We start from the raw sequence: 17,874 nt of genomic DNA on the forward strand, positions 1-17,874 counted from the left end.
GTTTGAGATTTACCATGAAGAGCTTTGCTGAGGCTGGATTAGATTGATTGAAATATAGGTTCAGGACCACAAGAAATCCTAACAAAACCGATTTTTAACTTACCTTTTGTCTGAGAGATATACTGCAGATGAACAAGTCCACACACACACACACATAATTAATCAAACTGAAACTGAAGTGCCATCAAACATTGGTGTTAAAGTTAATGGTTACTTAATTGATTTATAAAGTAAGTGCTTCAATTTATAGTAAGTAAGTAATCCTTTATTTCTTTATGTAATATGACATACTATAGTAAATCAAATTTACAACATTTACCACTAATGCTTACTTCCTCTCAAACCTTCACCTACCTCATTCCTAATATCCATAGTGGCTTGTAAATTGATAAGACATGAACCTATAATTTATAATCTAAAATTTTTAATTTTCAGGAAATATTTTTCAATAGATTGTAGACTGTGGATAAATGCTGATGAAACTATCACTGAAGTAGTGACTTGGAAAGCAGTAAACTCACTCAATGTACTCACATCTGTCAGTCTATCTCTAGAGCTGCTCCTGAATGAAGGCTTGGACTCTCCGCTTACACTCTCGCTGTCGCTGTCCTTACAGTTGTTCTGCCCTGGTTTAAGCTGCAAAACACAACACACAAGAGGAACAAGAGTTAACATTGTGAAGCAAAACTGTTAACAGAGCAGTTTTGAGCTCTACACGAATAAGCAGGCTAGGGAAGCCATCCCACAGAAATCGGTTCATGAATATGTGAGAACTGGCACGATATTCAGTGCTGTCTCTGTAAATCTGTCATGTTTCTGAGGCTATTCAGTGCCCATCACTCTGCTTGCCAATGATAGACGCCATCTGATCTCGCAGTATGAAACTCCTCTCAGCCCACGATATAGAGAACAGGGACAAAGACCCCTCCAGAACCTTCAAATGGAGCCACTATCCTTTCCAAGTAGACACCACATGCTGAGGCAGCAGGAGCTCATCTAGTGTCATCCTCTAGACACTCTGCGATGCAGCAAAATGACAAGAATAAAGAGGAGGATGTGCCAACCCGCAAGCATCTGAGGCCCTTCAAAATCTGGAGAAAAATAAAAGACTCGTGGGAGTGCAGAGCTGAGTGGAAAGAGGTGGGGTCTGTACTCCCTGTCCAAGTCTGTATTTGATGTTCTCTGAAGCTCCCATGCTGCTCCTTCCAGACCAGACAAACACTGCAGGTTTCATTTCAAAGCACATACAAAGCTGGCTTTATGGGACAGTGCAGTAACTGCTGCTCTGCCCCTCAGTAGGAAAAGCAGAGTGGCACTGCACAAGCAAAGACCTTGGACTAGAATGTGATGGCAATCTGTTTCCTCCTTTTTCCTGCTCTGAAGGGAAGGGACAGAGCCACAATGTCTTTTTTCCTACTGCTCTTTATAGTATTGTCCTTTCAGGTATCTGCCATCATTTAGCACGATGAAAGGGCACAAGGTAGGGGAACACCAAAAGAACCCTAGAGTTAAGCAGATAATTAAAATGAAAATGTTCCCTTTTCTGTAGCCATTAATGGTGTGAAAGAATCATATTCCTTGGGAGAATTGCATGATGGGTGGAAGGTGAGTGGATTCGCTACAGTGCTGAACGTGATAAGAGAGACCGAGCATTGGGAATGCCTGATGGGCCTGTTTGACTCTGTGTGTGCAAATGTCTGAATGAGTGTGTACACGTGTGCATGAGTGTATGTCTGTGTGGTCATACAATGCACAGGCAAGGTAGAGGAGAACACATGCACACCAATACCCTGTGCTGTGATAATACTAATTACCTCCAACACATTTTATTCCCACAAAAACCAGGGCACATTTTCCCTATTTATTGTAAATGCCAGCTTGTCTGGGGGGAGTTCACATATTTTTAGAGAGAAAAGAGGAATAATATCTCATCCGCTCTGGCCTGTGAATAGATCCTTGAAGAAAGGGCAAGGGATGCAGTTTACACCCCGATCTGCAGCTCCTTCATCAAAAACATGCTCACCTATAATATTTATTAACCTGCCTGTGTTCCCTGCTGACAACACTGGGCGGTGCATTACCAGCATACTCATGTATTTATAAATGTGCACACACACAAAAAAACTCTGACCTTACTAAAAGCTGAAGCTGACTCCTGCATTAAATATTCACAGTCCAAAATCAAGCTTGTATGGTGAACTTACAAAGAATATAATCAGGCAAGTGTGGGAGAGATAGAGATATTTGTTTTAATCAATATTATATGAAACTGACTCTGCAGCAGTGAAACCACATAATCACACCGTCTGTAGTCTGGCTTATCAGTGGGAGGGTACATGAAATCAGAAATCTAGCAAACATTTAACTGTGCGTAATGTCTGAACAACACATCTAATAAAGACATTCCAATAAAGAGCAGCTCATCCTTCAAGGCTATTACATAGCTCGGGACCTGATTACACAGCTATTTGAAAACGTATCCCTCAGCTTGTTCCCTTTAATTTCCCCCTGAGCTCCCTTAAATTACTTCAGAGAATGGTGTCTTTTTTCATCCCCTCTCGCCTTTCTGAGGGAGGTTCAAATGATGGATTCATTTCATTTTATGATGTGATTAATAGATGTCTTAAGCAAATGGAGGGAATGCTGGTGGCCAGTGCCATCAAAAAGTGAAGCTGAAATGTAATGACCTGCTGTCTGACGATAAATCTAAATGAGAAGCTTGGGTGTGGGTGCTAGGGTTGTCTCTGTGACCTCTGCTGTAACAGCGTTAATCTGATCACTCCCAGTTGTTACAGTGTCCGAGTCATTCTCTGTATTTTCAGAGCTTTTAAAACTTACTTTCAGTTTTACTTTCTGTAATGAACACTAATGCATTCGACAGCATTTATAAGAGATTTCAGACGAAGAGAAGAGATGGGTGTGTGCAGATCCCCCAGACTGGTGTCCTGCACTGATGCAATAACATAATGATACTAATTAAAATGCAGGTTGAAGCATGTGCATGCAATTGTTTAATGACCTTACTGTTTTTGTGCAGCCTGAGTTAAAACTGGCCCTGCAGGAAGATAACAAACAGATGGTTTTAATATTCCAGAGGCCAATTTCACAACAATTAAAGACACAGCGAGACATTAGCATCTAATGAAATATTTAAACTACTAGTAAGTGCATCTGACATTAATTTCCACGCAGTGAGGTCTTCTTTTCCTGCAATCTGTTCTGAGTTAGGGGATAAAGTTTTTCCCTCTCGTCTCTCTTACCAGTCTGAATTTACTGGAGTAGAGAATCAACAACTGTTTTCAATCAGCAGACAGCGTGATGCTTTGGAAAAGCAGTCGAAACCTCAGCATGTTCAACGGTTCAGCCCACAAATATGAGGAATCATTTAACATTTGGTATAAACCATTCTTCCAAAAAAGAAAAATAAAGATGGTACTTGTACTTAAGTTACAAGAAGTATTCAAACTGTTAAATTGAAGCACTGTCTTTGGATATGCTATTGTTGACTACAGACCATTCCCTCAAATTACTAAAATGTGTCTGTAATGTCTGTGTACTGAGAGTCAAGTGATATCCAAATGAAAAGTAACACATGATAGTATTGTCTGTGGGGATACAGCAATCACACTTTACATCTGAACATCTGCTGTTTTCAATTGTCTTACTTTATTGATTCATCAAATTAAATAAACTTCCTACAATCTGTTAGTGGACTACCATTTCTTGACTGGCCTTGACTAGATATAAATTCCCTGGATAGAGCTTACTGCACTGTACTTTCAACCATATACTCTATCCTCTTGTCTGCAGTCCTAATGTACTTAAACCTTCTATTTAATGTGTCTGTTGAAGGTCAAATTGAAATAAATATCTATACAGATAACTTCAGACCAACATTACTGGAGTTGTTGTAGAAATATAGAATGCTGATGTTAAACATATCGTCTAATATACAAATACTTATCTTGTTTAAAAGAACAAGAAACTTGTGTATAAAATACAAAATATTTCACTTTGAGAATCAATATGGAATGTTTCATTTCACTACTGTTGTTAGTGGTGGTACAGGGGTACTAAACAAATAATTGTTGAGCATACGCAACACATTCCCAGATTTGAGTAAAAAAGATAACACATCTAAATTAACACTGCTCCCTTTTAAAGTGCACTAAAACAGTGATTACAACATTGTCTTGAACATGTGGAGTCAATTATTTTCTCACTTACTGAAAAGTGCTCACCATTGCCATAGTGGAATTTTACAAGTGTATTGACCTATTCTCAAGGGCTGCACTACAGACTCAATGCAATCAAGCACAAAAGTAGGCTTGCTAACATTTCTAACCACAAAGGTCTTTTTATACTGAGCCATATACAACCTCCCTGCCCCAGCAACTCTACCCCCAACCACCATTCCTCATCTAACAAAAAGGAAAAAAAACAAACAAAACACACACACACACACACACACACACACACACACACACACACACACACACACACACACACACACACACACACACACACACAGACACAGACACAGACACAGACACAGAGTGTAGTGGGCTCAGTTTTCTGTACTAGCCTCAATGGGATTTTGTAGCCATCAGCTCCTGGTTTCCCTTAGTTACGCACAACAGCAGCTGCGGAGCTTGGCGGTAATAAAACCTGGAACACTTTAACAGCTTTTATTGTTCTTCTGCGGCTTTCAGAACAGCTAACCTGTCCTCTCAGGATCTGGCAGGGAGAATCCCACTAGGGCAGCAATGAAAGAGGATCTCATTTACCTAAAAGCGCTTATAAATTTTTAATTTGCTTTAACAAGTAAATTAACAAGTCCCTCATTTGGGAAGTTTTATGGCTGCTTGCCACTGAGGGAGAACCATGAAAGTTTTATAGATAATCCGCTACATAGGCTGTGCTACTGATAATAAATTGTCTATTTCCTGCGGCACTGTCAAATCCCCTCGGTTTCCACTGACTACACATTGAATATCTCCTTGCTACCTTTAGAGGTCTATATACCAGGGCTATTAAAGTGCCGACGAGCTCCACGATTCAGCAGTGAAAATGAACAACTTCAAGAATTTCAAAGGGCTCTCTTGTTCAGCCTTAGGAGTTGCCATTGCCAAACATTAGACCCCATTAAGCATCACTAATTATGTCTCTAACAGCCTCTACATCACATCAGCCTCACAGTGATCCCATCTAGAAAAACCTCTTGGGTTTGGTCGACAACAACAGTTGGAAACTGCTGGGACTATTTAATTCATAGTTGACTTTATCATATCAGACTGGCTGATGGTTCTTCAGGGTCTATAGGAGGGGGCTGACAACAGGCTCTACGTCATTTTTCTGACAGTGTTAAATGGGCCAGCCCACCAGCGTACCCAGACTCTGACCCTGTGCTTGGCTCGGAGGCCCAGTTGCTGTAACTGCCACAGACAGGCACCCATATCCCCCTCTACTACCTTCACTCAAAGCCTGTCACTGAACATCAGCAATTGGTTTGCATTGCTCCAGATGTGTTCCCTGTTAGTGTGTGTAACAACGAGGTCACAGGCATACAGTGTAAAAATAATAATGCATCCTTAATCTCTGCAGTTGAAACACAGATGTAGTGTTCTTTCATCACCGACTAAATGACATATCAAAAATCCTTTGCATGTTTATCCTAGATTTTCTCTTCTCTAACTTTGTGATAAAAACAACACTTGCACTCAGCCAGAGCAGTAGTTTTTATTTATACTTAGGTATGCAAGTGTCATTGTGCAGCTGAGATCTCTGGCTTACTTATCAGACATCATTTTTCTAGCAGGGCATCAGTGAGATTGGTGAGATCAGTGAGACCAGGGGCAGCTAGTCTGACCAATCTCAGGGTACAGAGGAGGGCTTTTCTAGCCTCTGTGCTGGAATGTGAAGCCAAAGCAAAGATATGGAGCCAGAGGACTAGTCACAGTAGCCGCAGGGTGAGAGCATCATGAGAGCAGGTGGAGTAGTCGGAAATGGAGGCTTGAGGGGGAAACAAGAGGGGGGGAAACGTGGTTGAGAGCAATGCCTTGATCTCATCAGTCATACTAAGGAGTCCATTTCCTCCACCACATGCTGGAGGCTACTAGAGCTTGTGGCTGCATTTATATATTGCCATAAATCTCTGATCTATGACGACATTACAGACAAATCAATATGCTTTTAACATCCATCCACTGCCCTGCGTCGTAATCACCCTTCTCCCTTCTCACAAATGGCCATATAATGCTGTAGTCTGGTGTATTGAGTTATGGGGACAATTCCCAGATTTAATAATGAAGTGAGCAGGTGGAGAAAGTGCGGTGGGGGGAGAGAGAATATAAAAGCAGCGAGGGACCTCTACTCTCTCAGATCATATCTAAACATCTTGTAATAGTAACCAGTGTGGCAGTAATAACCTTCCTGCCCACTTTACACATCTCCAATTCCCCAAGCTCTAACATTTCCCATGTAGAGCAGACACAAAGGAGCAAGCGAATACTGTTACAAGATTTCTTCCCAGAATGCACTGGGAAACTTAGAGGGGGTGGGGGCAGTTAGAAGTACCAGACTTCTAACTGCCCAGTTGAGCGCTCATCACCACATAGAAATTTGTGTGCAATTAATTACACGATTCCACAGCTCTTCAATCTGTGCTACTGAGTCATTACTTCACTATTGGCTTTCAGAGACTCATCCAAGTGAAGCCACAGCTAGTGTGCCAAATCACAGCTCCCCGAGCTGGGCAGCCTCAATAAAGAGTGCTACCGAAAAAAGACAGCAGAGAAAAAGCCGCTCCTATCAGCTTGCAGGGGCTATCATTTCTCTTTTTTATTGCCATTTATTTTCCTCCAGGAATTCACTGCCAGTATATTGGCAGGCCTTCCAGTAGATGGAGGCAATGAAATTTAGCGCAGACACTTAACACTGGGTCAAGCCTTGTGTGCGGCTCATGCGTGGTGGTAATATGAGTTTAGGGAAAGTTTTATGTTACAGGAATAGCAGCAGACTGCTCACTGTGGCACATGTTGCAAAAAATTGCACAACTCAAGCTTTTCAGGAGTGAGGATAGAGGAGGTTGAAACAATGTAGAATGGTAGAGAACTGTACTGCGGCTGTGAATACTTGAGAGGAACAACATAAGTAGGTCACAGTTGTGTCATTGTGCTAAACCTGAAGGTGTGGAAGAACTACTGGCAGCAAAGTAATGTTGTAAAAGAAGCTAGAAAACAGAGGAACTGACGGATGAACTGAAGGATCAAAAGACATTCTAATCAGATGAAGAAGACAGCCCACTCAGTAAACATGTGAATTTAAATTGACTACATTAAATCTGGACCTAAGTGTGACTGAGTTTTACATGCAGCAACTAAGCAAGACACAAGCTGGGCTGACTAATGTACATACATTAACATTTAAAGGTAACATGACCTAAACTGCTTTAATTTTATTTGAGAAAACGTTGCAGTAACACTTACCAATGAATACCGATGCTGATAACTGCAGCACATACCCTGTGTGGTGTAAACATATCTACAGTGACTTCTTTTCAAGTTACTGTATCTAATAACCCAGTTGATGTTAAAGTCACAAGGTGGATGGTGTAAACCCAACAACTATGGTAGTTCCAGCCAGTGGTAGTTCTCCACCATTAATATACTATTTCAGTATCCCTTTAAATAACAAATTACAGTTTTCAGTCTTCTTGGCTCAAGATAAATGAACAATAAAAGTGTATCAGTGTTCATAGTGTTCAAAATATCAAGGTGTGTGAATACTTGACTTGACTGTACTTTTCCTATTTGACTAAAGCCAGCACTAATATCACTAATGCCTGCTATAAACATCTTCATTTAGCCACCTTCTGAAATTCACATCTGTTGTTATCAAATCATAAAACAAAATTACAGTTCTATGGTCCCACTATATTAATAGAAGCCCATGTTTGTCATCTTTGTATGAAGTATGTTAGCAAACATCTGCTCTGGCTGGTTTAACAGACTGCTAATGGGAGACAACAAAAGGCCAAGGACAACAAACAATACAGCCAAACAGCATTATTGTAATTGAATAATCAGACTTCAGAGACAGAAAATAACTCACATGTAATGCATAACATAACATACCGTACTTTTCTGAAGCAAGATGGTACATAAAGCCATAATGACAGAACACCACCCATTAACACCATAGTGGAACCATGCTGTCGGTTTACCTGGTTCCTTTTCACCTAACTGGTCATAAAAATGCAGCTGGAATGAGCCCATAATGGGATGGTAGACGACAGAAAGACAGAAAGCAAAATCCATATTGTTTCAGTGCTGCCTTCAGGTAGTGCTACAATTATCATTAGGAGTTGACGACATGTGAATGATCCAAATAAAACTGGGAAAGATGGAATATATTACAACATCAAAGCAGCTGACGCAAAACACCCTGTAACAATGATTCTGCATGATGAAGTGATGTATAACATTACAAAGTATTAATAGATTTGACTACTGTTCAGGCTACTGTGTGTAAGTAATTGTGTTGTTTATTATTAGATACGTTTCTTAGTCACCAGATACCTGCTGTTGTTGTAGGATCTGTTTAGGCCACTGTATTACCTAAGCAGATCATACAAGATTTATGTAAGCATTATTAACTGTATTTATCCATTCCAAGATCACAATAAGCAGCTTATGCTTACTTAGCATACACATACATCACCTGCCTGTTAGCCCTCCCATATGATTTTTGTTTTATAACTGTAGACATTACTGACCTTGAAAAGCAGAATACACAAGGTAGTGTGTGCTATACTGCCTGTCCAAAAAAAAAAAAAAAGTGGTATTGGTTTTAAAGGTTCTACAATATGACAACATTTATTCCCACCCAGAGTAGCATACCTTTTTCTCCAACATCTTCAGATCCCAAAGATTCTCAATGGGGCTAAGGTCTGGACTCTGTGGTGGCCAATCCATGTGTGAAAGTGGTGTGTCAAAAGTTGAGCCAGATTAACCCTAGCATTGTCATCTTGGAATATGCCCGTGCCATTCGTGAAGAAATATCCATTAATGGAAAAACCTGGTCATTCAGTATATTCAGGTAGTCAGCTGACCTCAGTCTTTGGGCACATAACGTGTCCATCACTCTAGAACAGGGTAAATCTGGACTCATCAGACCACATGACCTTCTTCCACTGGACAGTTCTTAAGCCGATTTTAGTAGTTTCATCAGTCTCCTTAGATGTTTTCTTAGCTTGATGCATGCCAATAATTTGACCCTTCTAAACAGATTAACATCTTTTCTATGACCACAAGATGTGTCTTCAAACATGGTTGTTTAAGAGATGAGAAGCTACTAACAGCATCAGTTAGGGTTAAATAACTTGTTGCCAGCTGAAACATAATCATCCATGCAGTAATTATCCAATCCAGGTTCTGACTTTTTTTGGAAGGGCGGTGTATGTGAAAAAACAAAAAAGTTAATATTTAAAGTACAGGGGATGTTGCAACTGATACATTGAATTAACTATACATTACCTTTACTAAACTGAAGAGAAACATCAAATTATCTGCAAACTGCATCACAAACTACAAACCTTAGGCCCCAAAACTTTTGAAAGCTTGGTCAGTAAAATAATATTTTGATAGAGACTGCACACAGGACAGCACACTGACTGTTAAACACTGACGTTATCTAATAACACAGCTTTATTGTGGAATTCTAAGAAGCCAAATCTCTTTCAACTTTATGATTTAGGCCCACAGTGCATTGAAAACCAGATCCTGCTCCATAAGATCTCAGAGCGTACAGCAACAACTACACTGTTAGTATAAATAACCTCGCAACATATGTGTAAGACAAATTACGACACACAGGGGACCTGTTACATTACAGCCTAGTTCCACATCACTTGGCATAAAGAGACTATTTAGGTGGTTTAGTGCACTTATTTATGTTGAGATTACAGTGAGATCAAAATCCTGTCAGCTCTCCATCCTCTAACAAGTAAAGTTTTCAGCAGCTATCAGTAATGGCAAGGCAAAAGCAATACTCCATGACCCTCTCTACAAGCCGTGCTCTAACTCTGTTTGTGTTTTGGTCTGGGCTTCCTCTAGCGAGAAATGGACTTCCTTCAACTCATAAATCACATGCGAACAATCCTTGTGATTCTTTTCTCCCTTTTTCTTTTCCTTCACCATGTTTTGTTTAGAGTACCACATCTTTGTTCATGTGAAGCTATTTTCAATCACAAAAAACATCCACACAATGTTGGACCTCATTCTTATGTTCTTGGAAAGATATTTTACAGGCGCTGAGGGCCACAAATGTCAACCACAGGAAGGCAATTATGAGAGTAAAATTACTTCCTTAATGTTGTCAATCCACTCTCTGGACCCAGGGAATGGTTAAAAGCCACCATGAAATAGGGTACAGTTAGAGTTTTCTCTTGGGTCCCCGCCAAGGCTGCTAACCTTGCTATTAAAGGCCCCGACAAGCTTTGTCAATGCAATCCGCTGAATGCCTTGAGTGACACGCAATCGATATTCTCCACTCTCCTGGGTCATCACCAGTGACAGAGGCCTAAGTAATAATAGAGCTCTAGCTGCCTCTCTATCTGAAATGCTTCCACTGCCACAATATTTCTTTTTTTTTTTTTTTTTTTTGGTCGTCTCGGGGCTTGTGAGCTAAATTTCCAAATTGATCAAAAAGGGAAGATACAGAAGGTGGGAGAGAACAGGGTAGGTTGGAGGTCTGCTGGGTGGTGGGATGAGGAGGAATCACCATGTGTCTGGATTGATGCTTGTGAGGGCAGTGAGTGTGGTCGGCTAAGGGGGGGAGCGAGAGAAAGAGAGAAGGCACAGAGGGAGGGGGCTCTGATAAATCGAAAATGACTGGCTGCCGAGTTGTAATCTGCCAGCACCGAGCCCCCTGTAGCAACAAGCCAAATGAAAAAGCACGTTGACAGGCCGGAGAGATGGAGGGCCTGCGGTGGATTGCAGGGAGGAGATAGAGCAAGGCGGGGAGAGAGAGAGAGAGCACAAGGGTTAGGAGGAAGGGAAGGAAAACAGACAGAGCTGGAAGGAATTGTGGGGGAGACGTTTATATTTGTTCCAGTGCACAGAGGTGTCAGAGAGCAGTGAGAAAAAGGTAGCATGTGGTTGCAGGCAGTAAATAAAAAGTGTGTATCCTTGCATATGCACACATACACAAACTATTACCTATCTAATGACATTAGAGTCCTATTATCATTTCTAATAAGGTCTCATGTAAACACAAACAGTTTGCAGTGTTGTACAACCCATCAAGAACCATCAATTATCTCTACACTGAAAATGTGTTTTATGTGTTTATGTGAATTGACCTCCGTGTGTCAACAGGGGGGTTGTAAATCTCTTGTTATTTGATATCTTTGCATTTTGCATAAATGCCATGTGAAAGGAATGTGTGCAGGCACGCACACACACACACACACACACACACACACACACACACACACAGCTGTCACGTCCCTCACCAATGGGTGAATCAAGCTCAAATATCAAAATCCAACACAAGAGCTCCACCTACTGAACGTGCCTCCTCTGTGCCCCTTCCCCTGTTGTTCAGACAGCCCAACGAGCTCTGGAAAACACCAGCAGCAGACACCTGTCCATGTACAACATACAGCTTATTTCTACCCATTTCATTAAATTCCACAGTAACCTTTCTCATTTAACATTAGTGTCAGGCTGAGGGAAAGCCAATCCAGGCGGGGCTAATAAGGCTGCAGTAGTCCAGCCTTGTCTGGCTGCCTGATGCAATGTCAGCTGCGGTGAGAGCTAAGCCCCCTCTCCCCTCCTAAGTATTAAGTGTGTAAGCCTGATGCCTGTTAAGCAGGGTCTTGCAGGAGCAGGGCCTCAGAGAAGGAGTCAGCCTGCCTCACTGTCTGCCTGCCTAACAGGCCTGCTGGCCTGAATACACAACAATACTCCCTTGCAAAAATGCAAGGTCAATTCAGCAGCAGTGAGAAGGAAACAAGAGGACCAGAATTGTAATTGGGAACTCAATAAAGCTCATGTAATAAACAATGTAAGACAGTGCTAGCAGATCCCACCCACCAGGACCACAGAGAACCCAGAGCAAACAATCTCTTTGCACAGCCATCCATAACCCTACATAGACTTTATACATCTACATCAGATGAGCTGCACATACTTAGAAATCACTGGTGGCACAGCATGGGGGCCTGATGAATTCACAAACAGCAGAAAAAAGTACCACAGTATTTTCATCAGAATTATCTGAAGCTCTTTGTCGGTTTATCCATTGCAGCATTCTCCCCTCTGCCTCACCACAGCAGCAGACATGCCCAGTGAGGCAACAGGGGCCCTGAATCTGTAAAGGCTACATCCCTCCTCCCCCTGTTTCATTTGCAGACCCATGGCTCACAGTCGGACTGTCGCAGAGAAAAGCCATCTCCCTCACAGCATGGCCGCTGTTACAGGGCAATGCCGATCTGCTGCATGCACCCTGACTTTCCGCGCTCCCACTGGGCTATTCAGGAAATCACAGCTGATACTGAGCCGTTTGTCTCCCTTTTGTGCTCACCTCGGTCATGCTGCAGCGAAAAGGAAGAAAAAAAAAATGTGAATACAGCTCCCCTCCCGAGGAAACGCTGAAAATTATTTTTGTAACCCTCAGTGTGGCAATTTTGATGAAAAGCACAAAAAATGAATAAAACGCAATTTAAAAGGCAGGCTCTGCAGGGGTGGGAATCTGCCTGTGGCTTTCTGAGTTTGCTAGGGAAAATTGGGTTCACAGCCTGAGGTTTATCACTTGAAACTTCAGGCATTTTCTGGAACAAAACCAGTGTAATCATTTCAAATGGGCCAGTATGAGATGAAGACTTCATAAAAACAGTGAAAGAATCCACTAATAAAATAGTAGAGGAATTAACGGGAGTTCTACTTTGCATTTCTATACCGCTCAGTTGTGACAGCTTTTGTATCAAATAGCTTTACTACAAGGGCTGTCGATGGCATGATCACTGCATAACCAACCCAAGAACAAGAGGTCATCACTGCAGATTTGCTAGCACTGGCTGCAGTACATGGTTTTAGACACATTATTAAACAAAAAACACACACAGGTCAAACAAAATGGCTAATGAGCGATAAAAAAGATGAGGATATCTGGCATCACAAGACCCTGCTCATCATGTCAGCTGATGAAGTTTAACTACAGAGAAAAGTTGCATTCTGTGTGGAAAGTGATGTCAGCAGGAGTGTTTAACAGTTTCAGTATTGAAACTGTGGAATTTAGTTAGGGTCAACTAGTTTTTCAGAGTGAGGTACTACCTGCTCTTCTTCCATGGCAACAGTGATGTAACCTCATCAGCTAATCCACTTTCATCTCAGATAAACTATCACAAATGTTACGTGAAAGCACAAAATAATGAACCATGACCCAAAACAAAACCTCTTAAAATCTGTAAAAGGAGTCAACATGTCACTGAGGTCCTCATATTTTCCCAATGTTATTTGCAGAGAGCACAAAATAAAACTGGGCCAAGGCTGTAAAGTACTGTGCTGTAATAAATTATTCCTGATGGCCCTTTGCACCTCTGGAAATCTTACTCCCAAAACAGCTTTTTGTGATAAACTATGATTTCAACGGAATCAATTAAGTTAACAACATCTCCACATTAGCTTGTGTCTACAAACAACAGCTGCACCTTAAAGTGAAAACATGCTTACATAGTTTCAAAGGCACTTGTATCATAAATTATGGAGAAGCTCTGAGAATGCAAATAAGAGCAATACGATGCTTACTTTCAATCCAAAATACAAAGCAGAGAAGTGAGGCATAATAAACATGCAAAGTTGGGTACAATCTTAAAAGTAACAGAAAGCATTGGAGGTTTGTGTGAGAAGTGCTTTTACTTGCCTGGATTCTCACAGGAGAGCACAATGTGAGCCAAAGAACAAGGCTAAAACAAGCACCCACAACATTTAAAAGCTCACTTTCAGCAATGCTTTTTTTCCCCATTACACTTTCCCGATAAATCTTTATTTATAATTGTCTGGATAAACTAGACTTCATGAAATAACACCAAGCTCTGTATGCAAGAAAGACTTGAGCGCAATCTCTAAAGAGCCAATGTCAAAATTCCCCCGAGCTGTCTTTTTAACACATGGGTAAATAATTTAGCACAGTCTGAATAAAGACTGAATCTGAGAGAGAGCACTGGGTTCTCTTGTGTACGCTGCACTTTCTTTCCTTGTCCCACAAGAAGAAACAGTGAATCGGGCACTTCTCGCTTTGTTCGTGACTGACAAGTTTTCTGCTTTGTTTTAAGCTTTCAAAGATGATTTTCAGGCCCCAACCAGAACTGCTGCTCGTGCTTCAGTTAGACCCTTGGGTCTTTCTTCCCTGATGGAAAGCTGCAACATACCAGCATGTCACCCTCCTGTTGACCTGTGGGTGGTGCTACTTGACAACACATCACCAGGAGGAGTGTAAGGAGCAGGACTGCATAAATAACCGGAGAATTACATAGCAGACATATTAGATAATAAGGGTGACTGAGAAAAAACAAAACAAACATATCAATATTTCTTTCACATTTTTCTCTACCCTACAAAATTCAAGCAAGGAAGTACATGAAATACTTGAAACAGACATTATCCTCTCATCTTACTATCCTCTCTTCTCTTCAGCACGACTTTGGTTTTACTGCTCTCTCTCTTCTGGTTTGCAAATGTGACTTATGAGAGGGCATACAGGAGATCATTCAACTTGATTGTTTTAATAGTGGACATCTTTAAAAATGTATACTATAACCTAAATTCGTCCGTAACCAAGGAGATGTACACCACAATAATGTGTATCTCCATAAAGCTCCGACTCAGTCTCCAAACTTCATCTCATGTCAAACTAATGTTTTTATATTGATAAAGGGGTAGAAAATCATTATTGCCAGACTAAAGGTACATACTACATGTCTGGATGATGATGATTTTTGATTTTGATATAGTAAATTAACCTCTCACATGGTTTTGTCTACTTTAGGCAAAGACAAAGTGCATCAAGAATTTAGCTAAACTAATATGTATGAAGGTATATTGTGTAGTTCCTGAAAATTACACATTTTTGATGGTGGTCCATTATTACTTAACCTCTCTTCATAAAATGACTTGTGTGTGTCCTGCTACAGTGGTTCCTGTGCTAGAGCCGTTTTTCTGGAGTTAGCAGAAATAATAATAACTGATACTTTATTAATCCCCTTGGGGAAATTCTTTAAACACTGAAAGCAGAGGAGGAGTGGTTGGAAGAGATGTGAAGAGTAGTACTTCAGAGGTTACCCCTGTTGTAGCCTCAGGTCAGAGTGGGAATCAGTTCAAAGACTGTCCGTATAACTCTGAATAAAAATACACAATGGGTCTTTTAATTTTTAATGACTAATAATTGCTGAACACAAAGGCCTTCTTGAATTTTCCATGTGAAAGAGGAGCTGACATTCAAAAGGTTCACTGAATTTCATATTGTAGGCCTTCCTCATTCCCTCTCCACATCTTCCTTCTATCCATCTCCTTGTAGCTGCGGGCTAATTGCAGCGATTTGAGATGATTGTTATTAAAAACAGGCGAGCAGCGGCACTTTGCAAGCTGAATCCCCTCAAGGAGAGGCCCCGTCACACAGGGAGAGCCTGTGCATCCTAATGACTGCAATCAGGGCCTGCAAGAGCGAGGACGCCTTTGTTTTATCCAACGCTCTGAAGGAGGCAAAGATATGTGCACACACAACAACCCTATTCCAACACTCTTCAGGATGAATAAACCTGAAGAGAACAACAACAAAAGTAGTGGTTCTCTCCGTGTCTGAGCTTCTCACTGCAGTACACACCCAGCTATTCAATGAGGCACCCAGACAATCATAGTACACAACACAATAACAACTGCTTCAACTCACACATCCACAAATGCACCATGTTTTATTACCTTTTAAGGCGTTTATGTCAAGAGGCTTCACTAAACAGTAAAGCAAACTGGTAGAAACATTTTGCAAAATGTCAAAAGGAACAAAGGTCAAAGTAAAGGTTTTTTGACAGTGGAAGTCCAGTACTGTGAGATATACACAGACTGTACAAATGGTACTCTGTTGTACATCCACAGCATTTTAAATAGATAAAAGGTAAAAAAATAAAAATAAAAAAAGATTTTGAACAGCAAAGCTTCATCAAAAGTGAATTCATCTGGAAATACTACGTCTGTAAAACTTTCAAAAACTGTCTCCATTTGTGCCATATTTACATCAACACATTCTGACCACTGTGACGTGAAAAACTGGAGCACAGTATCTGTGTTCCATCAGGCAGCAGCCTCTAAAGGAAATCAGATATTGTTCTGGGTAGTCATATAGTTTGTTTCAGATGTTATTTTATTAGTGGGCTGAAATCTAAATTATAATCATAAATCGTCTAAATTATATTTCTGGTATGATAAGAGATAATATTTAAAAATGAATTAAATAGCTCTCATTGTAATGTTTTCTTTTTCTGCCCACTAACAACCTTAAAGACATGCACACACACAGACACAACTTGTGTTGTGCACAAAGATAGCAAACAGTGTTAAATCTAAAGTAAGTACCAGTGATTTTACAATGTGATTAATTAAATTGTAACTAAATCAATTCTAATTATCCAGCAGGGTCTGTTCTGATGCTAGGCAGTGGGCAGCACAATGAACAACCACCCCAACAGCTATGTGATACAATTACAACACAGAACAACAGAAGGCAATCAGCTAAAAAAAAATAATGAGACACATGGCGCTCGCTAACAACAAGGTGAATGAGCGGCCGAGGCCAGTCACTAATCAATATCAGGGCTAACTGCTGACTTCGGGCATATGATAATAATAATGATAAGAGTGGAAGAAAAAAGAAAAACAAACAGAATACATCAGCTGAGGTGCAGAGAGTTGACACAGCAGACAAAGTAGCTTCACTCTTCACTTTGAGAATATGTTTTCGCCACCATTTTATGCCCATCCTGCCCCTGATGCCAGTTGTTTTCTTATATTTATTGAATTTGATTGTTACTCAACTGCCTCATCAACACAGAAGTGAACCAAAAAAGATGACTAAGGCAACATTACAAGCAAAAAAATAAATAAGGAGAGCAACTAAATGTTACTGTGTGACTGCACTGACAACACGTTTCTTCAGCAAACCCGCTTACAGCTGCTTGGTGACATTGGGATCTGTCAGCCACTGTCAGACAGTCAAAAGCCCTCAGCGGTCTGTGGAACAGCACAAGCAATGTTGTTTGTTGTCCATCGTTCCATCACTTTCCAGTAGCAGCAGAAGGGCCTAGTAGAGAGTGGATGCTACAGTGTGGCTGAATGCAAATCAGCTCACACACAGACATACACAGATGGGCACAGGAAAAGAAAATACAGGACCTTGGGCAAAGGGTCTACCACAACACTGTAGCCTCCTCCCTGGCCATGCATAATGCATGAGAACATGCAAATACGTTATTCCGCATATGCATTAATGATCACGGGGAAACTCGCAGTCTAAGCACTAGGGCAATTAATAAAAGATGCAGCACAGATAAAGGCCCATACCTCCCCCGTCTCCAAAACCCCCCTCCCTCCACCACCACTTGATCTACTGAGACACATTTCATGCCAATTCTTAACCTTGTTTTATTTCTGTGCTGCTTGGGGGTGTGGTGCAGCTCGAGTAGAGCTGAATAATGAATGGAGGCTATCATAGCACCTGACTACTGTAGAGAAAGTCTACTCTACAGAAGATACAGCAAGGTTTCACACATGTGCACACGCACACGCACACTGAAATCAGGACTTTGTAGCCTGGAGATGC

General features: G+C 41.0%; 1 protein-coding gene across 1 annotated transcript in view; it reads right to left on the reverse strand.

Annotated features, from left to right (window-relative positions):
- auts2a (activator of transcription and developmental regulator AUTS2 a) overlaps window positions 1-17,874 on the reverse strand; it is a 271,187-nt gene that overhangs the window by 147,299 nt on the left and 106,014 nt on the right. Inside the window, exon 4 of the mRNA XM_026371485.2 lies at window positions 535-636. Within this exon, the coding sequence (XP_026227270.1) occupies window positions 535-636 (102 nt within the window). The remainder of the gene's footprint in view (window positions 1-534; window positions 637-17,874) is intronic.

This window comes from Anabas testudineus, chromosome 14 (assembly GCF_900324465.2).
Source record: "Anabas testudineus chromosome 14, fAnaTes1.2, whole genome shotgun sequence".
In the NCBI taxonomy this organism is placed as follows: domain Eukaryota; kingdom Metazoa; phylum Chordata; class Actinopteri; order Anabantiformes; family Anabantidae; genus Anabas; species Anabas testudineus.